At 62.6% G+C, this 26,645-nt stretch overlaps 3 protein-coding genes across 5 annotated transcripts; 2 read left to right on the top strand and 1 right to left on the bottom strand.

The window, feature by feature from the left end:
• Window positions 1-398: 398 nt before the first annotated feature.
• LOC116799858 (LIX1-like protein) lies at window positions 399-5,861 on the bottom strand. The gene is made up of 6 exons (XM_032713307.1): window positions 5,585-5,861; window positions 3,655-3,818; window positions 2,781-2,921; window positions 2,036-2,131; window positions 909-986; window positions 399-826 (listed from the first exon to the last, which is right to left on the bottom strand). The coding sequence occupies exons 1-6, from the start codon at window positions 5,859-5,861 to the stop codon at window positions 584-586; spliced, it is 999 nt and encodes a 332-aa protein (XP_032569198.1). The 3' UTR covers window positions 399-583.
• Window positions 5,862-6,287: 426 nt separating this feature from the next.
• LOC116799868 (peroxisomal membrane protein 11B-like) lies at window positions 6,288-10,361 on the top strand. 2 transcript variants are annotated; one of them, XM_032713333.1, is made up of 5 exons: window positions 6,312-6,362; window positions 6,393-6,463; window positions 6,633-6,745; window positions 7,523-7,724; window positions 8,751-10,361. In XM_032713333.1, the coding sequence occupies exons 2-5, from the start codon at window positions 6,408-6,410 to the stop codon at window positions 9,118-9,120; spliced, it is 741 nt and encodes a 246-aa protein (XP_032569224.1). In that variant the 5' UTR covers window positions 6,312-6,362; window positions 6,393-6,407; the 3' UTR covers window positions 9,121-10,361. The 2 variants fall into 2 exon arrangements, with proteins under 2 accessions (XP_032569223.1, XP_032569224.1); XM_032713332.1 differs by having other exon boundaries at window positions 6,288-6,463.
• A 3,100-nt stretch (window positions 10,362-13,461) lies between these two features.
• Window positions 13,462-26,408, top strand: LOC116799821 (integrin alpha-10-like). Of its 2 annotated transcripts, XM_032713212.1 has the most exons (30): window positions 13,462-13,560; window positions 14,213-14,324; window positions 14,734-14,831; window positions 14,947-15,026; window positions 15,116-15,230; window positions 15,324-15,451; window positions 16,295-16,443; window positions 17,107-17,257; window positions 17,424-17,589; window positions 17,684-17,757; window positions 17,860-18,004; window positions 18,418-18,566; window positions 18,652-18,795; window positions 19,342-19,545; window positions 19,635-19,765; window positions 20,427-20,593; window positions 21,318-21,460; window positions 21,558-21,665; window positions 21,761-21,846; window positions 21,916-22,057; window positions 22,767-22,859; window positions 22,941-23,017; window positions 23,420-23,503; window positions 23,599-23,668; window positions 23,744-23,860; window positions 24,520-24,603; window positions 24,700-24,813; window positions 24,921-25,013; window positions 25,140-25,253; window positions 26,069-26,408. In XM_032713212.1, exons 1-30 carry the CDS (start codon window positions 13,509-13,511, stop codon window positions 26,135-26,137), a joined length of 3,459 nt encoding a protein of 1,152 aa, XP_032569103.1. In that variant the 5' UTR covers window positions 13,462-13,508; the 3' UTR covers window positions 26,138-26,408. The 2 variants fall into 2 exon arrangements, with proteins under 2 accessions (XP_032569103.1, XP_032569102.1); XM_032713211.1 differs by having other exon boundaries at window positions 15,116-15,451.
• Window positions 26,409-26,645: the final 237 nt, after the last annotated feature.

The following is a 26,645-nucleotide window of genomic DNA, read 5'->3' as shown; positions in this document are numbered from 1 at the left end:
TTTGGCCACACATAAGACAGTTCCAGGGGGAACTGCAGATCCTGCTGAGCTCAGGGCTAGGATGCTGTGGGCTGATCCCAGATTTAATCCCAAATCCCAGTTTTCAATCCCTTTGGATACAGCACATCACGATCCTTTGGGATTTAATTAAGGAGCTCATCAAGGAGCTTTAATTAATCCCTTTCTGCTCTAGGAGGGAGGGGTGCCAAGCATCAGATCCAATGGGCTTTTCCAGAGGAAAAGCTGGATTCCATGGAATCCTGCCTGCTCCAGTACCGATGGAGAGCGGAGGGGCAAAAACCTGTGTTTTTAACCCCAAAAACCAGGAATAGAAAGAATCCTGTAGGGAACAAAGAATTCCCTAGGGAATAAGAAGATCCATAGGGAATGAGTAGTTCTCGAGGGAATAAGAGACTCTCTAGGGAATGAGGAGACTGAGGAGCACCTCTAAAAACCGGGATGAAGCGGTTAAAATCCACCCAGGAGCTTTTTCCCTACATTTCTTTCCAATGTGCAAACGGGCCGGGATTCGGGAAGGGGGGCCGGGAGCTCCGGAAGGGATCCCGGGGCCGGATCCCGGGGCTCAGCAGCCGGCGGAGTGGCCGGATCCCAGCTGGCCGGCCGCCAGCAGCAGGATGTCCTTCTTCTCCTTATGGAAGCGCAGCTCCTTCCCGGCCAGCCGGGCCTCATCCAGCTCCCGCTCCGTGGCCGCCAGCTCCCGGGAAAGGGCGCCCGGGACGCTCTGCTCCCGGTTCACCCAGTCCAGGGCCATCTGGTTCCGGATGTCATCGTCCAGGGCGCGGTGGGAATAGTGAGCCAGGACTTCCTGGTGGGAATGGGATGCGGGGGTGGGATCAGGGCCGGGAAGGAGCGGCGGGATGGCGTTCCCGGAGCGGCTCCGGACTCACCTGGCGCGAGCACTGCCGCTCCCGCATGGCCTTCAGGCTCCCGTTCCAGTGCAGCAGCTGGAAAACCGTCATCAGCTCCTGGGAAGGGAAATGGGAGGCAGGATGGCAGCGGGATCGTGGAATGGTGGGATGGGGCGGGGTGGGAGAGGGACCTTATGGATCATCGGGAGCACGGGAGGGACAGGGAACAGCCGCCCAGGTGGCTCCGAGTCCCGTCCAACCCGGCCTGGGGCACTTCCAGAGGTGGGGCAGCTTCCCGGGATGTGGACTGAGCTCAAGGCACCACCAGGAGCAGGACACCGGGGCAAAATTCCCTGATTAATCTGGATTACGATGGAGGTGGAGCCTCCAACGTCCCCTGTGCCCTGGGGAGTCCGGGATAAGCCTCTCCAAGCTGAAGCACCAGCAGCACCAGGGACAATTTCAGGTTTTCCAGCCATTTCTCCATCCAGGACACACAGATTCTGCTTAAAAACTGAGACCTGTCGGACTTCCCAAAGCCAGCTGGGAGCTGGGAATATCCATACCAGCTGTAAACAAGACCCTGAACAGAAACACCTCAGCCCCTCCCATTCCAGGGAAAGGAGCCAGGAGAGGGGTTGGCTTCGGGAAAAGTACGGAATCCCAAACACAGCCACGTTCCAAAGCTGGATCCAAACCCTAGAGCAGAGACAGCTTTCTCCTCTCCTGAAAATCAAGCTCCAGTGGAGTGCCCACACTTCCAGGCTTCAGAATCATTTCCAGTCACTGGAAATGTCCTTAGGGGAAAGATCTTCCCAGCTTTCCTTGGGAGAGCTCTTGCTTCCCTGTTTTCAGGGAGAGGATGAATCCCACTAATTAACTGGATTAATTAGTGCCACACTTATGACGTTTGGAGGTGCCACCTGGAAACACCCGAGTGGGATTTCCCTGACACTGAGCCTGAAAAAAAAGGAAGGAAACCCCATTCCAAGGATTTGGCTGCACCTGGAAGTACCTCGGATGCAACCGGAGGGAAACCCCAAGTTCATTTTCCACAGAAAACACTGAAAATGCAGCTGGAAGATCAAACGAACCACCCCTTAATTAAATTAGGAATGGGACCTGGATAGGTTAGGAACAATACTTGGAAAAATTGGGAATGGTACCTGGAACTCCAGCATGGATTTTCCCTTGTTGGACTCCAGCATGAAGCGGAACGCCCCGATCCCGGTGTTGGGATTATCCGCCTCCTCCCGGTTGCCCTGCAGAGACATTCCAGACAGGAGCTGCCATTCCCGCCAGTGCCACTCCTGCTACACTATCCCTGCTCCAGGAATTCCCAGTGGGATTCAGGAGAGCCTGGTGCCAGCACAAGGCTGTGACATCCTTATCCAGCCAGTCCAGCCTCGCTCAGGCAGCACCGGCCGCTCCGGCTCTCCCTGGATAAATCTGGGACAGCATCGGGATAAATGTGGCTCTCCTGGAGCAAGGAATCCCTGGACAACACTCCTGGGAACAGGATTTTCCCTGCAGCGATTCCAAAGCTCTCACAACACCCCGGAGACCACGGAGCAGCCGCAGGTTACGCGGCAAGAATTCCCTCCGGGATAATCGGGAAGGGAGAGCGCAAAGCTCCCAGGGATAGAAACTGAAATCCCTGGAAAACCTTTGGTTTCAGGGAAACCAGTGGATGTGCCAACCCAGGGCCGGGAGATTCCACATCTCAGCCTCCTCATCCCACCCTGGAGCGCCAGCGTTTGCGCTCTCTGGAGCAGGAGAACGGGAACTCAAAACGCACCTAAAACTCGGAATGCTCCTGTCTCAGTTTAAATATGACAACTCCACAAAACCTGCCTCTAATCCCAGGGTCTGGGGGTGCTTTTCCCGGGGTTTTTCCGTGCCCATCCTTACGTTGAAGGACGCCAGGGCCTCGGAGACGCTCTTCTCGATGAAGTCGTCGGTGATGCGGCGCGACGGGTGCTCGTTGAACACGGAGTTCATCAGCGCGATCTTGGCCGCGCTGCGCCGCGCCTCGGCCTTGGTGGGACAGAACTGGGACACATGGACACTGTCACGGCATTCCCGGGATCCCAACACCCCCCCCCCCCGGGGCCACCGGGAATGGCGGTTGGGAGGGTGGGGGCGGAATTAGGAGGCGGCGTGAGGGGTTCGAAACCGCCCGTTCCCGGGGAAGTGCCTTCTCCTCCCAAGGAATCGAGGGGAAAGATGGCAGGAGAGGGCTTGGAAAAGGCTGTGGAGGTCCCCCCACCCCGCTGGATCCCTCTGGGATTGCCCCCATCCCGCTGGAAATTCCCAGCTGGAATCCATCAGCTCCATCGCATCGGCACTGAGGAGTCAAAATGTTCCTATAGAAGTCCCTTCTCCTCCCAAGAAATTGAGGGGAAAGATGGCAGGAGAGGGCTTGGAAAAGGCTGTGGAGGTTCCCCCCTGGATCCTTCAGGGATCACCCATATCCTGCTGGAAACAGAGGATTCCCAGTTGGAATCCATCAGCTCCGTCAAGTAATTAATGACCTCCAACCCAAACCATTCCCAAATTCCTCCCAAAGACCAGGATGCTGGGAGGGCACGACCCTGTGGCTGCTGGGATTGTTTCTTTTGGGTCCATTCCTCCAACCAAGAGGGAGGACGGGAAGGAATTTGGAACGCAGCCAATATTTGGGGAAGGGGCTGGCGGGCAGGGGGAACACCCACCCCCGGGGAAATATCTGGGAAGGGGTTGGCGGGCAGGGGATCACCCACCCCAAGGGAATATTTGGGAATACCTGGAAGCTGCCGAAGCAGCTGCCCCCGGGCAGGGTGACGTAGCAGACGTAGGGGGGGCTCCCGGCGGGCACCATCTCGTAGAGCACCAGCGCCCCGTGGCGAAGGTCGGCCCCGCGCGACGCCTTCATCTGCCAGAACTCCTGCAGGGCCTCCACCACGTTCACTGCCAGGGAAAAAAACGGGAATGACCCCCCCATCACCCCGCCGGATCACTCCAGGATCGCCCCGACCCTGCGGGAAACGGGTCGGGATCCGTCGGCCTCGGAATCCATCGGCCTCGGGCACGTCGGGATGAACGCGGTGCTGTGGAAGTCCCTTCTCTTCCCAAGGAATTGAGGGGGAGAGAGGGCAGGAGAGGGCTTGGGAAAGTCTGTGGATCCCCTCAGGGATCACCCATATCCCACTGGAAATTCCCAGCTGGAATCCATCAGCTCTGTCGCGTTGGTGCTGAGGGGTGATGCGGCAGGAAAAGGCAGGAGAGAGGAAGCTGGATATTGGGAAGAATCCCAAATCCTGTTACGGATCCGAGATCCGAGAGGACGGTCCTCAAAAAAAATCCTTGCCCACGGAATATTATTCCCTCGAAGAAATCCCTGCCCATGGAAGAAACTTTAAGGCCCCTTCCAACCCAACTCATTCCCTAATTCCATGATTCCATGTAGAATCAGGGACATTTCCTGCTCCCTGAAGGACTCCTTGGGGAGGAAATTTGTGATCCAGGGTGGGGCAGCTCCTGTTGGCCTCACCCTTTGGATTTGCTGCTCCCAACCATCAATCCGCCCTGTTTATCCCTCTGGAGCTCCAGCCTGGATCCTGTCTGCACAGATCCACGTGAAATCCAGTGGAATAAGTGTTTCCACATGGCTCTGGAGCCTCTGATCCCGCCGCCTGCCAAGGCCTCACCCTTTGGAAGCGCAGAGGAGCTTCCGGAGGCAGCAGGAGCCCAAAATCGTCCCCAAGTAGCTCCTTGGGGGCGGGATGACGGATTCTTTCCATCCCAGCAGCAGGAAAATCCCCTTTTCGTCGCCTCTTCCCTTTTTTTTGTTATGTTTTTAAATCCAAAAAGAGCATCCAACCCCCCCCCTCTGGCATGTCGGGATTGGCCTGATGCAATCCTTGGAGCACCCACTGACAGCCTCTCCCAACCCCCAGGAAAATGGATTTTCCACTGATACAGCCCATGGGGAGCATCCCAAGAAAACTGCAGCCACTGGGAATGGCATGGATTGCCCAGGGAGCTGCTTTCCGTGGAAAAAGGGGGCTTTAATTGTGTCGTGGAGTCAGGACGAAGGGAAGAACCCTAATTGCTCACGGAGGAGGAATGGTGAATCCTTAAAAACCCCACAAGCCAAGGAATTGCCCGGAAGGAAGGAAATGGAGCATGGAAATAGGGAAAAGGGACATGGAAATAAGGAAGAGGGACACAGAAATAGGAAAAGGGACATGGAAATGAGGAAAAGGGGTGAGGAAGGGCAGAAAAGGGGCATGGAAGGAAGGAAATCGGGCACAGAGAGAAGGAAAAGGGGGTGAGGAAGGAAGGAAATTGGGCATGCAGAGAAGGAGAAGGGACATGGAAATGAGGAAAAGGGACACGGAAATAAGTAAAAGGAGTGAGGAAGGGCGGAAAAGGGGTGAGGAGGGAAGGAAATCGGGCATGGAAACAAGGAAGAGGGACATGGAAATAAGGAAAAGGGACATGGAAATGAGGAAAGGGACATGGAAATGAGGAAAAGGGGGACGGAAGGCAGGAAATCGGGCGCGGAGAGAAGGAAGAGGGACATGGAAATAAGGAAAAGGGGGTGAGGAATGAAGGAAATGCATCATGGAAACAAGGAAAAGGGACACGGAAATAAGGAAAAGGGGTGAGGAAGTGGAAAAAGGGGGCAAGGGCAGATCTCCCCCCGCCCCGCTTCCCCCGGTCCCGCTCACCGCGGCCGTAGCCCTGCGTGTGCTTGGCGAAGCTCCTCACCACGGCCTCCACCGCCTCCCGCAGCACCGCGGGCGGCCCGGCCCCGGCCCCGGCGCCGGGGGGGCCCTGCAAACCCAGCGGGGGCGGCGGCGGGGGCAGCCCCAGGCCCGCTCCGAGCCCCGGCGCCGCTGCCGGCCCCAGCCCCGGCGGCGCGGGGGCCCCGGGGAGGCCGGGCCGGGCCCCGCGAGGCCCCGCGCCCACCCCGGGCTGCAGCCGCTGCGCCCGCACCGCCTCCATCGCCGCGCCGCCTGCCCCGCGCCCGCCTGTCAATCACCGCCCGCCCGGCCAATGGGAGCGCCGCAGCGCGGGGCGGGGGGCGGGGAAAGCGACGGAGTGCCAATCACAGAGCGGGGCGCTGCCCGTGGGGGGCGGGGCCGGCGCATCCCGACACAAATAACGGTGTTGGGTCGGGGAGGGGGGCGGGGATAAACGGGCGGCTGTCCAATCGCGCGGCGGAGTTTATTAGAATGACAAGGGAAAGAGCGAATCAAAGCGTGCCGAGCGCAAATCAGCGGAGGTAGCGGGTCCGGGGATGACAGCCACGCTCTCATTGGTCAGAAGAGGCAATTAATGGCAAATCGAGCCAATCAAGAGCTTCGACACGGCCCATTCATGGGCCGTGTTTTGGTGGGAAGGGGCGGGAAGGGGACAGCCAATAGGAAGGAACCGCGGCGGCTCCCGGACGTGACGCTGCGCTGGGACCGGGACCGGGACCGGGACCGCGATCGGGATCGGGATCGAGATCGGGATCGAGATCGGGAGCGGGAGCGGTCCGGCCCCGCCATGGAGGCCTGGGTGCGCTTCAGCGCCCAGAGCCAGGCCCGGGAGCGCCTCCTCAGGTGCGGTCTCGGCTCAGCGGGAGCGGGCGGCGGGGCCGGGGCAGGGGGGGGCCGTGCCGGGGGTTCCGTGGGCAGCCTGGGCAGGGCGGTCCCGGAGGCCTCGGGGACCGCGGGAGGGTGTCCCCGGTGCTCCGGTATCCCCCCCTTGACGCCCCCCGTGTCCCCCCAGGGCCGCCCAGTACGCCTGTACCTTGGCTGGGGCCGCGCTGAACTCCGGGACCAGCTCCGGGACCCTGAGCCGCCTCCAGCAGCTGGAGGCTCATCTGAGCCTGGGCCGCAAATGTGAGAGGGGCGGACACACGGGGAGGCTCGGGGGGTTTTGGGGGGTGTCAGAGGGGCCTCTGGGGGGACAGGGGGCTCTAAAGGGGGATGAGGGGGTCTGGGGGTGGACAGGGGGCTCTGAGGTGGACGGGGGGGGAACAGGGGGCTCTGAAGGGCTACAGGGAGCTCTGGGGGTGGACAGGGTCCTTTGGTGGGGAGGGGGAGTTTGGGGGGGAGACAGAGACCTTTAAAGGGGGACGGTGGGATCTGGGAGGGATCGGGAGCTCTAAAGGGGGACAGGGGGCTCTGGGAGGGATGGGGGGTCTAGGGGGGGGGACAGGGAGCTCTAAAGGGGGACGAGGGGCTCTGGGGGCAGACAGGGGGTCTCTGGGGGTATAGGGGGCTCTGGCGTGGATGGGGGGGCTTAGAGGGGATGGGGGGTTCTAAAGGGGGACGGGAGGCTCCAGAGGGGGGGAAAGGAGGGGTCTAAAGGGGGACGGGGGACTCTGGGTGGGATGGGGAGCTCTAAAGGGGGACAGGGGGCTCTATGGCTGGACAGGGGGCTCTGGGTGGGATGGGGAGCTCTAAAGGGGGACAGGGGGCTCTAAGGGTGGACAGGGGGCTCTGGGTGGGATGGGGAGCTCTAAAGGGGGACAGGGGGCTCTATGGCTGGACAGGGGGCTCTGGGTGGGATGGGGAGCTCTAAAAGGAAACGAGGGGCTCCAGGAGGGACAGAGGAGCTTTGAGCATCCCCACCCCACCCTGCCGGTGACCCCCAACCCCGTGTCCCTCCCCCAGTGCTGCGCCTGGGGGGCTCGGCCGAGGCCCTGGGGGGGGCCCAGCGCTCGCTGCACCTCCCCGACCCCGTGCTGAGGTTCTGCCTCACCCTGTCCCACCTGAACCGCGCCCTCTTCCTCGCCTGCGACAACGTCCTGTGGGCCGGGAAGAGCGGGATCCTGCCCAGCCTCGACAGCCACAAGTGGAGCCAGAGGGCCTTCAGGTGAGCGGCTGGGATTTGGGAGGGGGGCAGAATTCATGGAGGTGAGGGTGGAAAAGCCTTCACGGGTCTGGCGGGTGGACGGGGAGGGGGGGATTCCCGAGGGAGAGCTGGGAATGGGATTCCCAAGAGAGGAGAGGGACTGGAGTTACTGGAGGGTTGTCAGTGAGGTCCCCAAGGGAGAGCAGGGAATGGGATTCTCAGAGGGAGAGCAGGGAATGGGATTCCTAAGGGAGAGCAGGGAATGGGATTCCTAAGGGAGAGCAGGGAATGGGATTCTTAGAGGGAGAGCAGGGAATGGGATTCTCAGAGGGGATGAGATTCCTGAGGGAGAACAGGGAATGGGATTCCTGAGGGAGAACAGGGAATGGGATTCCTGAGGGAGAACAGGGAATGGGATTCCTGAGGGAGAACAGGGAACGGGATTCCTGAGGGAGAACAGGGAATGGGATTCCTGAGGGAGAACAGGGAATGGGATTCCTGAGGGAGAACAGGGAATGGGATTCCTGAGGGAGAGCAGGGAATGGGATTCTCAAAGCGGATGGGATTCCCAAGGGAGAGCAGGGAATGGGATTCCCAGAGAGGAGAGGGACTGGAGTTACTGGAGGGTTGGCAATGAAGTCCCCAAGGGAGAGCAGGGAATGGGATTCTTGAAGGGGATGGGATTCTTGAAGGGAATAGGATTCCCAAGGGAGAGCAGGGAATGGGATTCTTGAAGGTATTCCTCAAGGAAGAACAAGGAATGGGATTCTCAAAGGGGATGGGATTCCTGAGGGATAGCAAGGAATGGGATTTCCCCCTGGGGAGAGCAGGGAATGGGACTCCTGTGGGGAGAGCAAGTGCTGGAATTCCTGAAGGAGGTCAGGGAATGGGCGTCCCGAGGGACAGCAGGCAGTGAATTCCCGAGTGAGGGCAGGGAATGGAATTCCCTTGGGAGAGCAGCTCCTGCCGTTCCATTTGGAGCAGCCGGAGTCTCCTCCTGCTGCTGCTGCTTCCCGCTGTGCCATCCCTGCTCCCTGTTTTTCCCAGGTATTACCTGTTTGCCCTGGTGGTGAACCTGAGCCGGGACGCCTACGAGATCCGGGTGCTGCTGGAGCGCGCGGAGGCGGCCGGGAAGCGCGGGAAGAGCCCGGAAAACCGGCCCCAGCTCCGGGCCGACGGCGGGATCCAGCGGCTCCGGCTCCAGCTGCAGCTCCAGCTCCGGCTCCTGCTCCAGGTGCTCCGGGACAACCCCCCGCTGCTGCTGGACCTGCTCCGGAATGCCTGCGACCTGGTGATCCCGCTGGAAAAGCTGGGGCTGTGCCGGAGCAGCCCGGGATTCGTGGGATTGTGCGGCCTCACCTCCTCCGTGCTCTCCATCCTCACCATCCTCCACCCCTGGCTCAAGCTGAAGCCGTAGTTATTATCCCGGGAGCTTCCTTGGGATAGCTGGGAATCCTGGGGGTTGATCCCAGCGGCTGGGACGCCTCTGGAGCCGACTGGCTCATCCCATTCCCGTCGTTCCCGACTCCTTGGAGCCACGAGGTGGAGGGAACCCGGCGTTGGATCCCACGGGGACCTCAGCTCCCAAAATTTGTTTCATCCCGTTGACTTTTCCAGCCGTTTTTCCAGCCAGGGGATGGGAGGAGATGGAGGGAATCTGGCATCAGATCCCACAGGGGCCTCGTCTCCTGAAATTTGGTTCTTCCTGGCAACTTTTCCGACCGTTTTAGAGGTCCAACATCCCCCCTTTTCCAAGGGGGAATATTTGGGGCTGGAAAACGTGGATTGCTGGGGGCTCTTCTCACGGATTTCGAGGGGGTGAAGCCGCGGGATTGGGACCATCCTGGTGCCAACTGGTTTATCCAACCCCCATCTGGACATTATTCCTGCTTTTTAAGGAATCCGAGGGCAGGGAGAGGGGAGCAGGAAGGACTTTGGATGCACGTGGGCATCAGGCGTAAATCCATGGATTTTGGGGGGTGAATTCCAGGCAGGAATTTGCCCTCCTGCACCTTCCCTGCAATCCCAGGGGGAAGAAGGGACCGGAGTGAGTTGTGCTGAACTGGGCGGGGGGGGGAGCACTCCCAGCATTCCCACATTCCCAACAGAGAGGGAGCATCCTGGGTGCTTCCCGGTGCTTCCCGGCGCTTCCCAGCCACTGGGGAGGAGGCAAATCCTGTGGATCCCCCTCCCTCCCTCTGCCCGGACCCACCTCAGCTGCCCTTCCCTTCCCAGATATCCCGCTCCGGGGCGGTATTTGGGATAACGGGGGCGGGGCTGGGATTCCCTGCTCCCAGCACTCCCGGGTCCTCCCGTTTTCCCTGGATTTTGTGACACCGGATCACACTCCTGTGGCCCCGAGCCAGCTGTGATGTCCTGATACTGAACCACGCCGGGAGCTGGGAATTAGTTAATTCCAGAGGCGGGATGTCCTTGGATCCATCCCTGGGAGAGCAGGAGCATCCTCTGGAAGGGTTTTTTGGGAGCTCCGTACCCAAACTCCGCCCGCTCCTGGGCTTTTTTCCTGGGAAGAACCAGGGATTGAAGGTCTCGGAGCTGTGTTTATCCCAGGGGGAGTTGGGATGGGTGGGATTCGCTCCAGCGGATCCCGCGGTGTCGGTGTAATTAATGAACTCATTAAATTATTAAAGCCCGGCAGCTTCCCGGTCCCTCTGTCCTGGGATCGGGGGGAACGTGGATGCAGGACACTGGGATGGGCTGGGAATGCTGGACTGGGAGCACTGGGCTGGACTGGGCTGGGATAACCCCCTGGAGTTGGGGGGGCTCATTCCTGCCATTTCCAGGGGGAAAGGAGTGGAGGATGGAGGGGAGGATCCCAATCCCTTCCTTATTCCATCCTGTCCCATCCCATCTCACCCCACCCATCCCATCCTATCCCATCCCACCCATCCCATCCTCTCCATCCCATCCCACCCATCCCATCCTCTCCATCCCATCCCATCCCTCCACAGTTGCCATTCCCACCCCAGCTGAGCCCAGACCAACTCACTGCACCCCAGGGGGCCCACATGGGGTGAGGGGGGGGCCGAGGGGATTTTTGGGGTGGGATTTGGGGGTTGGATTTGGGGTGTCCAGTGGTGTTTGGGCACTGGGAAGGAGGGAGGATCCGGAGTGGGATGAGGCTCCCCCGCAGCTGCAGCAGCTCCAGCACGACCTCCAGGTGAGTCCAGAGCCCCTGAATCCGCCCAGAATTCCCTCACAGGCCCTTAAATCCCTTGGAACAGACTCGGGGTTATCCCATTTTTCCCAATTCTGAACATTTTGTGTCTGTTGTCCCAATCCTGAACCCTGTTTTATCCCATTTCTCCCCACTCTGACTCACTTTATCCCCCTTTCCCCCACTCTGCTCTCTGTTCTATCCCATTTCCCAATTCCAACCCCTGTCTTATCCCTCTCTTCCCACCCCTGGCCCTCATTTCCCCCCCCTTTTTCCCAATTTCCCTCATTTCCCCCCTGCCTGTGTCCCCAGACCCTGGAGCAGAAGTTGGAGTCCGTCTGGAGCAGGAACAGGATCAACGAGGCCGAGATTCCCCCTCCGGTGGCGCTGGGAAAGGTGGAGGGGGGCCCTTCCCAGGCACCCCCCGGGCCCCCTGACCCCCCAGTCCAACCCCCAAGTCCCTCCCTGGCCCCATCCCCACAATTCCCATTTTTCCCTCGGTGTCCCCCATGACAGGGGGGGCCCTACCTGGGAGGGGGGGTCCCGTCCGTGGCCGCACAGTCGCCCTTTGTCCGTTTTTCTCCTCGTTTCCTGTTTTTTTTTCCCTTCCCTGAAAATTCCAGCCCCGTCCCACAGCCCAGCACAAGTTTCCCTCTGTCCCAAAATCCTGGAGTTTGAATTTTTTTCCCTCTTTTTTTTTTTTTTTTTAATTTCCCAAACCCACCCAAAAAAATCTCAGCGAGGAGCCAAGGAGGGGGGCTGGACCTGGGGAGTCCCCCCCCTTCCTATCAGGAAAAAGAGGAAGAGGAAGGGTTGGGTGGATATTTGGGCTGGGCTGGGCCTGTGGGACCTGGTGTCCCAAATTCCACAGGATCTACTGTCCCAAATCCTACGGGATCTGGGGGGTTTGGGCTCCCCCTCTGGCCCCCTGGATCTGGTAGAGGAAACCCCTGGAATTTGACCCTGACCCCCCTGATCCAGTCCCCAATTCCCCAAGGATACTGTTCCTGATCCCCAGGGATCCCATCATGTCATGTGTGTCCCACCCAATCCATTTGCTGATCCCTGGGATCCAGCCCCCCAGTCCCCAGGATCTGGTCTCTGATCCCTGGGATTCAATCCCTCAACCTCTGCCCCACTCTGGTCTGGGAGTCCCTGATCTCCCAGGAATCCTGTCCCCAATCCTCTCAGGATCTCATCCTCAATCCTATTCCAATCCTCCCGATCCTCCAATCAGGATCCAGTCCCTGATCCCCATGGAATCCAACTTCTCCCCCCTGTTTCACCCTCTCTTCTTCCTGATCCCCAGAGGATCCAGATCCCAGTCCCTGGATCCAGTCATTAATCCCTTGGGGATCCAATCTCCAGGATCCCACCTCCAACCTCTGCAGGATCTGAGACCCCAATCCCCCAGGATCCAGTCCCTGATCCCACAGGGGTCCAGACCTCAATCCCCTGGGATCAAATCCCCAATTCCCACAGGAGCCAGCCCCCAGTAATTCCCCGCTGGGATCCAATCCCCAAGGGAGGATTTCCCTGCCCTCATCCTACCAGATCCAGGTGCCACCCGGGGGAGGGATCCCGGGGCTTCCTGGGGATGGGATTGGGATCCCCTCAGCACCACTGACCCCCCTCTCCTCCAAGGGCTGCCTGGATCCCCCTTCCCGCCCCTGAGGTATCCCTGGCACCGGCGGGATCTGGCTCCTGGCGCTGGCGGGGGGTGGTGGTGGGGATCCCGTGCCAGGCAGATCCCGGGAATGGATCTGGAGCTGCCTCAGCTGCCCCCCGAGCTCCCCAAAACCCCTCCACGGCCTCGAGCTCTCCTACAACAAACTCCGGGAGGGAGATCCCGGCGGGCGACTCAGCCGGGATGGCGCGGCTCTGGATCTGGGAATACACAACGGCATCGCTCCGGGCGCCTTCCAGACTCAAACCTGCCGCTGCCGGAGCACCCGCGGCTCTTCCAACAACTCCTTGGAGTTTTTGGGGGGTCTCGCGCGCGCCCGGGGCAGCGCCAGGAGCGGCGGGTGGGGTGGGATGGGATGGGTGGGGGGAGACACCGCGGTCATCCTGTCTCCTCCTCCTCGGAAAGGAGCCTGGACGGTGTCCGGGAGGTGGCGGTGTCATCCGGAGGACGTGGCAACCCGAAATCCACCTAAATCCACCCCAAAATCCACCCGGGTCCCACCCAAACCCCGCCAGAGATCCCCGAGCCCCTTTATCCCAACTCCCCCCATCCCGGTCCCCATGGGGAAGTTCCAGGTGTCGCGGCCACCTCCGGGTGGGTCAGTCCTTGGGGGGACAGGGGGGCACCCTTTTCCCATCTCATTTTTCCAGGAAAAGGGGAAAATCCCCTCCTAGTGCCCCCCGTCTCCAAAATCCCGCGCCCTCCTCCTTCCCGCTCCCCTTTTCCCTCGTGTTTTTACCACTTCGCCTGTTTTTTTCCCCGAACTCTTTGCCCCCCCCCCCCCCCCGCCCCAAAACCACATTTATTTTTAGCAGCCAATTGAAGATGAAGGAGGAGGGAAAAAAAATATTAAAAAAAGAGGAAAAAAAAAAAAAAAAGGAAAAAAACCGGGATTTTGTCCCGGCTGGAGCCGGAGTCACCTTTGAGCTGCAGCACGACCATGTGGGGGGTGGGGGGCCAGGGGGTGCTCCCGGCGCTGCTCCTGCTCCCAGGTAAAAGACCCCCCCAAAATTGGGCAGTTTCGGGGTGTTTCAGGGTGTTTTGGGGTGAAATCGAGGGGGTTTGGGGCTGCTGGAGGCGGGGGGAGGGCGCGGAGCCGGGTGCTCATTAACCCGAGCGCAGCCAAGCGCGGTTCGCCCCCCGCGCTGAGTGTCCGGAGGGGGGGAATTTGGGGTAAAACAGGCGGGGTTTAGTAATTCCAATATGTTTTGGGGGGTGGGTTTTTTTTTTTTGAAGGGAGGGTACCCCCGAAATCCCCCTGGATTTGGGGCGGGTGAGGGTGGGAAGGAGAACCCGCAAGAGGAACTAAAAGCCGGCTTTGGTGGAAAATCTTTACATTTCTGAGGGGGGGGGGGGGGAAAAGACAAAAAAAAAAAAAGGGGGGATTTCCAGCCCCAGCACGGGGGGGGGGTCGGGGCAGGTTCAAACCCCCCCCTTCCCAGTGAGGACTCCCCCCGCTCCCCCCCGCGCGGGGAAACTGAGGCACGGGGGGATTAATTTGGGGGGCTGGGGGCTCTGTCCGTGGGGGAGAGAGTTCCCCCCACACCGGGCACCCCGATCATCCCCCCCCCCGGGGTGCCGCTGGATGGGGAAGGTCCGTGTGTGCCCCCCACCCCCTTGAGGACCCCCCCGTCCCCCCTCCAGGGCTCTGCGCGGGGTTCAACATCGATGTGGAGCACCCGCGGGTGTTCCGGGGCCCCCCCGAGTCCCAGTTCGGGTACCGGGTGCTGCAGCGGGGGGGCGACGGCGACAGGGGGTGAGTGACCCGCGAGGGGGGACGGGGGGGGGACGCGGACACGGGCAGGGGGGCTCAAAAAGCGCCCACATCCCCCCCCGACAGCCCGCGGGGAAGGGGAGGTGGAGACGGGGAAACTGAGGCAGGAAAGGAGGGAATGGAGGGAGGGAAAGGGGGGCTGAGGTGAGGAAGGGGAAGCTGAGGCGGGCAGGGCGGCCGGAGCAGCCACGACCGGGCGGCCGGACAGACAGACAGACAGACAGACGGAAGCGGGGGCGGCAGGACCTGGCGCGGTGCCCCCAAAACGCGCTGACGGGGTCAGAGCGGGACGGGGGGGACCCCCTGTCCCCTCCCCGTGTCCCCTCCCCGTGTCCCCTCCCCGTGTCCCTCTTTGCGACCGTGTCCTCGTGTCCTCCCCGCGTCCCCCCAGGCTGCTGGTGGGGGCCCCGTGGGATGGGGACGGTCAAGGCGACGTCTACAAGTGCGGCGTGGGACCCCAAAACTCCTCCTGCGCCAAGGCCAACCTCGGTATTGGGGAGGGGGGAGGCGGGGTGGCTGTGACCGCGGGGGGAGGTTCCGGGGTGTGGGGGGGGGGAAGGTGTCCCCACGGTGCTGACCCCGTCTCTGTCCCCGTGTCCCCGAGGGGACACAGCGCCGTGGCTCCGCGGCAGCGCCGGACACCTCGGGATGACCCTGGTGGGCTCCAAGGACGGCGGGTTCGTGGTGAGCGCGGAGCGGCCGCGGGGGGAAACCGGGGCGGGATGTCACCCGCTGCTGTGTCGCCCGTATCACCCTCCCCGCTTCCCCGCCAGGCGTGTGCCCCGCTTTGGTCCCAGGAATGCGGCACCTCCGTGTTCAGCTCCGGCCGCTGCGTCCGCCTGGACGAGGAGCTGCAGCTCGTGGAGACGGTCGCGCCCACGGCACAGCGTGAGTGGGGCGCTGGGACGGACTGGGATGGACTGGGATGGACTGGGACGGACTGGGAGGTGCCACCCGGGTGTCGCTGTGTCCCTCTACCAGGCTGCTCCACCTACATGGACATTGTCCTGGTGCTGGACGGCTCCAACAGCATCTACCCCTGGGAGGAGGTGCAGGAATTCCTCGGGAACATCCTGGGGCGCTTCTTCATCGGCCCCGGGCAGACCCAGGTCAGGGGGTGGCACCGGGGCCACCGTGGTGTCCCCCAAGGCTGGGACAGTGTTCCCGGGGCTATAATGGTGTGCCCAGGGTATTGTTATGCCCGGGGCAAGGTGATTGTCCCCAGGGCTATGCTGCTGTCCCTGGGGTGGTAGTGATGATAGGTACCACCCTCGGGGTGATGCCACCCCTAGAGTGATGTCATTGTCCCCAAGGGTGATGCCACCCCTGGGGTGGTGCTGGCTGGTGGTGGTTTTGGGGGGGTCAAGGGTGCCCTTTGCCAGGGATTAGGGGGTCCTATGGGATTTGGAGGGGGGGTCTCCTGTGGATTTGGGGGTCCCGCTGGCTCTGACCCCTCCTGTTTCAGGTGGGGGTGCTGCAGTACAGGGAGTGGGTGATGCAGGAGTGGGCACTGGGGCAGCACCCCGGGGATTTGAGGGGTCCCTGAGGATTTGGGCATTCCCAGGGATTTTGGTGGGTTCCCTGTGGATTTGGGGGTCCCGCTGGCTCTGACCCCTCCTGTTTCAGGTGGGGGTGCTGCAGTACAGGGAGTGGGTGGTGCAGGAGTGGGTGCTGGGGCAGCACCCCCCGGATTTGAGGGGTCCTGAGGATTTGGGATTTTCCCTGGGAACTTGGAGGGAGTCCCCTGGGGATTTTGGGGGGGTCCCTGGCTTGGATCTCCCCTCGTTTCAGGTGGGGATGCTGCAGTACAGGGAGTGGGTGATGCAGGAGTGGGCACTGGGGCAGCACCCCGGGGATTTGAGGGGTCCCTGAGGATTTGGGCGTTCCCAGGGATTTTGGTGGGTTCCCTGTGGATTTGGGGGTCCCGCTGGCTCTGACCCCCCCTGTTTCAGGTGGGGGTGCTGCAGTACGGGGAGGAGGTGGTGCAGGAGTGGGCGCTGGGGCAGCACCCCACGGCCCAGGCCCTGCTCGAGGCCGCCCGGAACCTGACGCGGCAGGAGGGGAGGGAGACGCGCACGGCCATGGCCATCCAGCAGGCCTGGTGGGCTCCGGAGCGGGAACGGGAGCGGGAGTGGGGTCAGGGTTGGGATTGGGGTCAGGGTTGAGGTCAGGGTTGGGATTGGGATTGAGATCAGGGGTGGGGATTGTGGTCAGGGTTGGATTGGTGTCGCGATTTGGATCGCGATAGGGATTGGGGTTTGGGTCAGGACTGGGGGCAGAGTTGGGGTTGGGATTAATTTGGGGATTGGGATCAGTGTTGGAACCGGTATCAGGGTTAGGATCGAGTCAGGGTTTGGATGAGGGTTGGGATTGGGGTCAGGACTGGGATTGGGATGTGGATCAGGGTTGGGGTTGAGGTCGGGGTCAGGACTGGGTCTGGGATCTGGATCAGGGTTGGGGTTGAGATTGGGGTCAGGACTGGGATCTGGATCAGGGTTGGGGTTGAGATTGGAGACAGGGTTGAAAGCAAGTCAGGGTTTGTCTTAGAATTGGGATCAGTACTGGAATCGGTATCAGGGTTAGGATCGAGTCAGGGTTTGGGTCAGGGTTGAGATTGGGGTCAGGGTTGAGATTGGGGTCGGGTTTGGGACTGGGATGTGGCTCAGGGTTGGGGTTGAGATCGGGGTCCGGGTTGGGAGCAGGGTGGGGACCGGGAGCGGGATTAGGACGGGGCTCGTGCTGACGGCCCCGTTCGTTCCGGCAGCGCCGAGTCCTTCAGCGCCGAGCGGGGCGGGCGCTCGGGGGCCGCGCGGCTGCTGCTGGTGGTGACGGACGGGGAGTCCCACGACGGGGAGGAGCTGCCGGCGGCGCTGGCAGAGTGCGAGAAGCGCAACATCACCCGCTACGCCATCGCCGTGAGCCCCGGCCCCGTGTCCCCCTCCACCCCGGGGGGGGTTGTCCCGGTGACCCCTGTCCCCGTGTCCCCTCCGCCCCGAGAGGGAGGAGTCCCCCTGATCCCTGTCCCCGTGTCCCCTCCACCCCGGGAGGGAGGAGTCCCCCTGACCCCCGTCCCTCCCGCAGGTCCTGGGGCACTACCTGCGGCGGCAGCAGGATCCCGAGGATTTCATCCGGGAGATCAAGTTCATCGCCAGCGACCCCGACGAGAAGTACTTCTTCAACGTCACCGACGAGGCCGCCCTCAACGACATCGTGGATGCGCTGGGAGATCGGATCTTCAGCCTCGAAGGTGCCGCACTGGGGCCGGGAGGTCGGGAAGGGACGGGAATTGCGGCTGGAAGCGCGTGGCTGGAGGAACAGCGTCCCCTCCCTACCGCGGTCAGGCACCCGTGAGGACAACGAGAGCGCCTTCGAGCTGGAGATGTCCCAGATCGGCTTCTCCATCCACCTCCTCGAGGTGATCCCGCCGGGAAGCCCGTCCCGGCCCTGCTGAGTGCCCTGGGATGGGATGGTGACCTTAGGGGGGGGTGGCGGTGACACGTCCCTCCCATCCCGGCAGGACGGGATCCTCTTTGGAATGGTGGGAGCCTACGACTGGGAGGGGGGCGTGCTGGAGGAGAGCAGGCGAGGGCGCATCATCCCACCCCGGGAAGCTTTCCAGGGGGAATTCCCGCTGGAGCTGAAGAACCACGCAGCGTATCTCGGTACGGGGGTGTCCCCAGGGATGGGGGGAAACCAGGGATACTCTATATTCTTGAGATCTGAAATGAACCAGGGATGTTCCTTTTCCAGGAGATCTCGGGGGGCATGTGGGATTCTCCATGTCCCCAGGGATGGGGGGTGAGCCAGGGATGTTCTGTGTCCCAGAGATCTCGAGGGGCACATGGGATTCTCCGTGTCCCCAGGGATGGGGGGTGAGCCAGGCACGGTCCATGTTCTGGCCACGGGATGAAACAGGAACCCTCCACATGCCGGAGACACGGGGTGAAGAGGGGACCCTCCGTGTCACGGATATTCGGGATGCTGAGATGCTTGCAGTCCAGATATCTGTGATCCTGATATTTAGGGCACCCCGGGGGTCCCGTGTGCCCAGGGCTGACCCCGCTGCCCCCCTCAGGTTACTCGGTGTCCTCGCTGCGGCTGCCGGGGGGGCAGCGCCTGTTGGTGGCCGGAGCCCCCCGATTCCAGCACAAGGGCAAAGTCCTCCTCTTCCAGCTGGACCCCGCGGGCACCGTGACAGTGACCCAGACGCTGATGGGGGAGCAGGTGAGGGGAGGCAGAGGGGCCGGGATGGGAGGTGGCGTTCGGGGGTCCCCCCCCCGTGGCCTCACAGCCCTTCTTCACCCCCCAGATCGGCTCCTACTTCGGCAGCGAGGTGCTGGCCCTGGACCTGGAGGGGGACGGGGCCACCGACCTGCTGCTGGTGGCAGCGCCCACCTACCTGGGGGGCCAGAGCAGGGAGGCGGGGAAGGTCTACCTGTACCGCGTGGGGCAGGTCAGGGGGGGCACCGCAGGGGCTGGGAGGGGCTGGGAAGGGGCTTCGGGGGGCAAGAGAGGGAGGGGGGGATCTGTAGTGCATGGGGAGGAGGGTGGCAGGTCAGGGGCTGAGGGGGTGGGTGGGAGGGGTACCTGTGCCATGGGGGGCAGGTGAGGGTGGGAGGGGTCCCTGTGCCATGAGGGGCTGGGGGGGAGGCTGGAGGGGTACCTGTGCCATGGGGGGCAGGTGAGGGTGGGAGGGGTCCCTGTGCCATGGGGGGCTGGAGGGGAGGCTGAGGGGGGTACCTGTGTCATGAGGGGCAGGTGAGGGGCTGGGGGGGCGGGTGGGAGGGGTGAGTGGGGGGATCGGGTAACACAGCGGGATCGGGGGGGGGCTACAGGTGAGTGCAGGGGATTGGGGAGGGCAGTGGGAAGCAGAGGGACTGCAGGGATGCAGGGATTGGAGAATGGAGAGGTCGGGGGAGTCTGGGGGAATTGAGGGGATGGAGGGGAACACAGCAGGATTTGGGGGGGGGTACCGAGGGCCCTCCCCGCGCCCCCCCAGGGCCGCCTGAGCCCCGCAGGGTCGCTGCACCCCGAGGTGAAGCCGCAGGACTCGCGGTTCGGCTCCGCGCTGGGCGCGGTGCCGGACCTGGGGCAGGACGGGCTGGCGGGCGCCGTGGTGGGTGCCCCGCTGGAGGACGGGCACCGCGGGGCCCTCTACGTGTTCCACGGCGCCCCGGGCACCCTCGTGCCCCGGCACAAGCAGGTGAGACGGCGCCGGGAGCGCCGGGAGGGGCCGGGAGGGGCTCGGGGTGGGGGGTGGAAAGCGCTGCCCGCAAAACGCTTCGTTCCCAGCGCATCGAGGCGGCGGCGCTGGGGTGGAACCTCCGCTATTTCGGGATCAGCGTGGACGGACGGATGGACATGGACGGGGACGGGCTGGTGGACGTGGCCGTGGGGGCGCAAGGGGCGGCCGTGGTGCTGCGGTGAGTCCGGGGAGGGGGGTAGGGGAGGGGACAGGGTCATGAAGGGGGGACAGGGAGGTTCAGGGGGGACAGGGACATCCCGGGGACAGGGATATGGAGGGGCATGGGGACATTTGGGAGGGACAGGGACATGAAGGGGGATGGGGACATTCAGGGGGGACAGGGACACCTCGGGGGTAGGGACACCCCGGGGGCAGGGATATGGAAAGGGACAGGGACATTCAGGGGGGACAGGGACACCCTGGGGACAGGGGACACCCTGGGGACAGGGACACGGGGACAGGGACACCCTGGGGACAGGGACACCCTGGGGACAGGGACATTCAGGGGGGACAGGGACACCCCGGGGAGAGGGACACCCTGGGGACAGGGACATTCAGGGGGGACAGGGACACCCCAGGAACAGGGACACCCTGGGGACAGGGACATTCAGGGGGGACAGGGAAATGGAAGGGGATGGGGACATTCAGGGGGGACAGGGACACCCTGGGGACAGGGACACCCCGGGGACAGGGACTCCGTGCCTCAGTTTCCCCTCGTGAGACCCTGGGATGCTCCCGAGACCCTCCCAGCCCCCTCCGTGCCTCCATTTCCCGATCCTGCAGCGGGATCCCTGTCCCTGTCCCCGTCCCTGTCCCCACACAATCCCGCTGTCCCTCAGGTCCCGCCGGATCGTCCGGGTGTCCGTGGGGGTGTCCGTGGAGCCGGGGGCCATCAGTGTCACCCGCAGGAACTGCCAGCGCGGCGGCTCCGGTGCCGTCTGCCTCCGCGCCCGGATCTGCTTCCGGGCCGGGACACGCTCCCGGAGCCCCGGAGACATGGATATCGGTGAGTGTGGGCACCGGGGGGGCTGCAGGGCCCTTGGAGCATCCCGGGGGGGGGCACTGGAGCATCCCTGGAGCATCCTGGAAGCGTCTCAAAGGGTCCTGGAGTGTCCTTGTGACATCCCCGGCGTACCCCCAGAGCATCCCCGGGGCGTCCCAGGGAGTCCTGGAACATCCCAGGTTGGCCTTGGAGAACTCAGGAGCACTCCAGGAGCACTCCAGGAGCACTCCAGGAGCACTCCAGGTGTCCCTGGAGTGTCCCTGGAACATTCCTGGAGTGTCTGTGGGAGAACCCAGGAGCATCCCGGGGAGCCCTGGAGAATCCCTGGAGCATCCTGGAGGCCCTAGAGCATCTCAGTGCACTGGGAGCATCCTATGGGATTCCAGAGCATCCATATGGCACTCCTGGAGAACCCTGGAGCATCCCAGGATGGCACGGAAGCCTCTCCAGAACGTCCCATGGTGTCATCCCAGGGAAAGCATCCCAGCCTTTCCTGGAGCATCTCTAGAGCATCCCAGGGTGTTCCTGGAGCATCCCAGGACTTCTCTGGAGCCCCTCCAGAGCATCCCTGGGGTGCATCCCAGGACTTCCCTGGAGTCCTGCTGGAGCATCCCAGGGTGTCCCTGGAGTATCCCAGGACTTCCCTGGAGTCCTGCTGGAGCATCCCAGGGTGCCCCCACCCCCGTGGGTGCCCCTGCCCCTGAGCCCCTCCCTCGCTGCCCCCCAGATCTCCGGTACAACGTGTCCCTGGAGGAGCGGATCCCGGGATCCCGCGCCGCCTTCGACTCGGGCTCCCGTCGGCTGCTCCAGCGCCGGATCGAGCTCCCTCTGGGAAGGCAGAGCTGCATCCGTGTCCCCTTCCACGTCCTGGTCAGTCCTGGGACCCCTCCTTGCCCCATGGGAGGGGTGGGGGAGGCTCTTCCCACCCTCCATTCCCGTGGGCTGACGGGATCCCCCGATCCCACAGGACACCTCGGATTACCTGCGGCCCCTCGGCCTCACCCTCAGCTGGGCCCTGGACGAGTCCACGGGGCCGGTGCTGGATGAGGCGTCTCCCACCTCCCTCCGCAAGCTGGTGGGTACTGGGAAGGGTGTGACCGGATCCTGGGATCCCTCCTGGACATCGGGATTCCCCCCTGGACACCGGGATCACGCCCAGGCTCCTCGCAGATCCCGTTTTTCAAGGACTGTGGGGAGGACGACGAGTGTGTCACCGACCTGGTGCTCCGGGCCAGTGCGGACATCGCCGGCTCCAGGTACCCCCCGTGTCCTTCCCGGTGTCCCCGTGGTGTCCCCGGGATCCCCCGTGACCCCTGGGATGGCAGGCAGAGCCCCCACGTCCTGCGGAAGGGCCGGAGGCGGATGCTGGTGCGGGTGGAGCTGGAAAACCGGGAGGAGAACGCCTACAACGCCAGCCTGTGGCTGCGGCTCTCCGGGAATCTCCACTTCTCCAGCCTCGTGCTCCAGGTACAGCCCTGGGGGGGCACCCAAATCCCTGGGGAACCCCCCCCTCGGCATCCCTGGTCCCCCTGTCCCCCCAGCAGGACAAAGAGGGGGACTCGAGTCTTCCAGGGAAGCTCTGGGTCGTTCTTGTCCCAACCCATTCCAGGTGGGATGGGGGGGTGGGAGTGTTCCATGGGGTCCCCAAACCCCTTCCAGGTGGGACATGGGGGTCTGTTGTGCCCCCAACCCCTTCCAGGTGGGATGAGGGGGGTGAGGGTGTTCCATTGGGTCCCCAAACCCATTCCAGGTGGGATGAGTGGGGGGGTGTTCCATTGGGTCCCCAACCCCTTCCAGGTGGGATGAAGGGGGGTGAGAGTGTTTCATTGGGTCCTCAAACCCCTTCCAGGTGGGACATGGGGGTCTGTTGTGTCCCCAACCCCTTCCAGGTGGGATAGGGGGGCTGAGGCTGTTCCATTGGGTCCCCAAACTTGTTCCAGGTGGGATGGGGGGGTCTGTTGTGTCCCCCCAATCCCTTCTAGATGGGATGAGGGGGGTCCACTGCATCCCCTGGCTCATCCCAAGTGGGACCTGGGGGTCCCTTGTGTGTTCCCAACCCCCCCTCAGCGGGGATAAACCCCCCCGGTATCCCCCCCAGCTCCCCTCTGGAGGGGGTCCATCACCCCCCTCCCTGTTTCCCGTGTCCCCCCAACTCCGTGTCCCCCCTTCCCGGCAGGATCCCGGCGCGGTGAAGTTGGAATGCTCGGCGCTGGGGGGGCACCGCTGGCGCTGCAGCGTCGGGTACCCCGTGTTCCGCTCCCACGCCAAGGTAGGACCCCCCGGGACACCCCCCTGAGACCCCTCCTGGGACCCCCAAACCCCCATCCCACCCCCTGACCCCCCCCCCCAGGTATCCTTCACCCTGGAGCTGGAGTTCAGCTGCTCCGTCCTGCTGGATCACGCCGAGGTCACGCTCGAGGCCACCAGGTAAGGGGGATTTTATTTTTGTATTTTTTTTTATAAAAATCCCACCTCTTTAGTATTTTGGTTTTACTCATTTTGTTTGGTTTGGTTTTTTTTTTTTTACCTTTTTTTTTTTTTTACCTTTTTTGCTCTACTTCTCACCCTTTTTTGGGACTTTTTAAAAACTTTTTCTTTTATTTTTAACCCTTTTTTTTTTTGTTTTGTTTTATTAACCTCTTTTATATTTTTTAACCTCTTTTATATTTTTTAACCTCTTTTATATTTTTTAACCTTTTTTTTTGGTTGTGGGGTTTTTTTTAACCTCTTTTATATTTCTTAACCTTTTTTTTTAATTATTTTTAACCCTTTTTTGTGTTTTTTAACCCTTTTTTGTATTTTTTTTAACCCTACCCCTCCCCACTCCAGCGACAGCACCGAGGCCACGCCCGAGGACAACCTGGCCCGGATTTCTGTCCCCATCCTCTACGAGCCCGACCTGTTCCTGTCCAGGTGGGGCTGGGGGCTCGCGGGGGGGGGTCACAGGGGAACACACGCACCCGATGTGACCCCCCCACCCCACCCCCGTGTCCCCTCTCTGGTGACAGTGACACCAACCTGCAGCGCTACGAGGTTCAACCCCACGGCCCCGGCCCCGAGTTCAGCACCACGGTCAGGGTGAGGCGCGGAGGGTCCCGGGGGGTCCCCAAATAGGGGGGTGGGGGGTCCTGTCTCATCATTCTCCCCCCCCAGGTGCAGAATTTGGGGTGTTACCCCGCGCACAACCTCACCCTGCACGTGGCGCTGCCGGCGCTGGGACACGGCCGGGCCACCCTCCTGTCTGTCACCCGCGTGCTGGCCGGGGACAACGTGAGGCTGGGGGGGCTCGGGGGGGCTCGGGGGGGCTCGGGGGGGGCCCCTGCACCCTCCCTGTGACCTTCCCCTCTCCCTGTGAGCCTCCCTTGTCCCTGTGACCCTCCCCTCTCCCTCTGATCCTTCCCTCTCCCCCTGACCCTTCCTTCTCTCTCTCATTCTCCCCTCTCCCTCCCTCCCCCTCCCTCCCCCTCCCTCTGACCCTCTCCCTCCCTCCCCTCTCCCTCTGACCCTTCCCTGTGACCCTCCCCTCTCCCTGGAACCCTCCCCTCTCCCTCTGACCCTCTCCCTCCCTCCCCTCTCCCTCTGACCCTCCCCTCTCCCTCTGACTCTTCCCTGTGATCCTCCCCTCTCCCTGGAACCCTCCCTTCTCCCTCTCTCTCTCTCTCTCTCTCTCTCCCCTCTTCCTCTGACCCTTCCCTCTCCCTCTGACCCTCCCCTCTCTCTGTGACCCTCCCCTCTCCCTGTGACCCTCCCCTCTCCCTCTGACCCTCCCTTTCCCCTCTGACCCTTCCTTCTTCCTCCCTCCCTCCCCTCTCCCTCTGACCCTTCCCTCTCCCTCTCTCCCTTCTCCCTATCACCGTCCCCTCTCCCTGTGACCCTCTCTTCTCTCTCTCTCTCCCCTCTCCCTCTGACCCTCCCCTCTCCCCTCCCAGGCCACCTGCACGCTGCGACCCCCCCCCGAGGGGACACGGGTGGTCCCGGTGCCCCCCGAAGACCTTCTGCGCGTGGACAGGCTGGTGGGCATCGCGGGGACGGTTTTTGAGGGAGGGGTGTGGTCCCAGATTTACTTTGGGAATTTTTTTCGGCTCTCTCCTAATTCTTTGCCGCCCCAGGACTGTTCCAACACGTGGTGCGAGGAGCTGAGCTGTGCCCTGGGGGGGCTGGAGCGCGGCGGGGGGGTCTCGGTTCGCCTCCTCCGCACCCTCCACAGCGGCTTCTTCAGCGGGGTGAGCCCCGGGGGGGAGGGAATTGGGGACCCCCACCCTCCCCTCCCGCTCCAGGGAGGATCCAGAGGGCGGGATTTGGACAAATCCCACCTTTATCTCTCCTCCAGGCCAAATTCCGGAGCGTGCGGATCGTGGGCAGCGCCTGGCTGGGGGTCCAGGGGGGCGTGTTGGTGCTGGGCGAGGGGGCGCAGCGCAGGGAGGTACGAGCGACTTCCCCCCCTAAAAAAAAATTTCCCTGTTCCCCCTCCCACCTCCATCCCGGTTTTTTCTTCCCCCCTCCAATCCCGTTTGTTTTTCTCCCGCCTCCAATCCCTGTTTTCCCGCAGCTGGTGCTGGAGGTGCTCCAGGGCCGGCGCGTGCCCGTGTCCCTGTGGATCCTGGGGGGCAGCGCCCTGGGGGGGCTCCTGCTGCTGGCGCTGCTCAGCCTCGGCCTCTGGAGGGTGAGGGGGGGTCACTGTCACCTTTTGGGGGGTCACAGTGTCACCTGGGAGGTCACTGTCACCTTTTGGGGGGTCACAGTGTCACCTGGGGGGTCACAGGGTCACCTTTGGGGGGTCATAGTGTCACCTTTGGGGGGGCTCCTGCTGCTGGCGCTGCTCAACCTTGGCCTCTGGAGGGTGAGGGGGGTCACTGTCACCCTGGGGGGGGTCACAGTGTCACCCTGGGGGGTCACAGGGTCATCTGGGGGGTCACAGTGTCACCCTGAGGGGTCAGAGTGTCACCTGGGTGAGGGGGTACCAATGGCACCCGGGGGGGGTGGCACAGTGTCACCCTGGGGGGGGGGTCACAGTGTTCCCTGGAGGGGTCACAGTGTCCCCTGGAGGGGTCACTGTCACCTTTGGGGGGTCACAGTGTCCCCTGAGGGGGTCACTGTCACCTTTGGGGGGTCACAGTGCCCCCTGAGGGGTTCAGTGTCACCTCTGGGGGGGTCACAGTGTCCCCTGAGGGGGTCACTGTCACCTTTGGGGGGTCACAGTGTCCCCTGAGGGGGTCACTGTCACCTTTGGGGGGTCACAGTGTCCCCTGAGGGGGTCACTGTCACCTTTGGGGGGTCACAGTGTCCCCTGAGGGGTTCAGTGTCACCTTTGGGGGGGTCACAGTGTCCCCTGAGGGGTTCAGTGTCACCTCTGGGGGGGTCACAGTGTCCCCTGAGGGGTTCAGTGTCACCTTTGGGGGGGGTCACAGTGTCACCTGGGGGGTCACTGTCACCTCCAGGGGTTCTTCCCACCCCCAATCCATTCCCTCTCCCCCCCAGCTGGGATTCTTCTCCCGCCCGAAGCCGCCCCAGGAGGAGGAGGAGGAGGAGGAGCAGCAGCAGCACTGAGGCCCTTCCCGATCCTCGAGGACATTCCCAGGATGTCCAGGGTTCATCCCAGGATTCTGCTGCCCCCCCCCTTTGGCTCCATCCCGGCGGGGGGGTGGGATTGGGCTGGCGGGGGGATGGATGAGCAGGTGAGGCCGGAGCCACCCCCCACCAACCACCCAGGATTTGGGAGGGGGGGGGACACGTGGAAGTGGGAAAAAAGCCGGGAATGAGTCGGGATGGACGGAGCAGCTCCAGCAATAAAACTCCGGGCCGTGCTCCCGCTGGATCCCACATCCCTGTGTGCGCCCGGGAATGCTTCCCAAGGAGGGGGAAAAACCTCTGGAATGACCCCAAATATGACAGGGAGGGATGGGGGGGGGATTCAAATCCCAAATCCCAAATCCCAGCCCACGCCAGCCTCGGATTTAAAGCCCAAAATCCGGATTAAATCCAGCTCCACGGGGAAGGAATTCCTGATTTCTGGCACGATGTGGGAGAGGGAGGAAGTGGGAGCAGGAAGGGAAGG

This window comes from Chiroxiphia lanceolata, chromosome 29 (genome assembly GCF_009829145.1).
Source record: "Chiroxiphia lanceolata isolate bChiLan1 chromosome 29, bChiLan1.pri, whole genome shotgun sequence".
Taxonomy (NCBI): Eukaryota; Metazoa; Chordata; class Aves; order Passeriformes; family Pipridae; genus Chiroxiphia; species Chiroxiphia lanceolata.
This window is presented reverse-complemented; position numbering and strand designations above follow the sequence as displayed.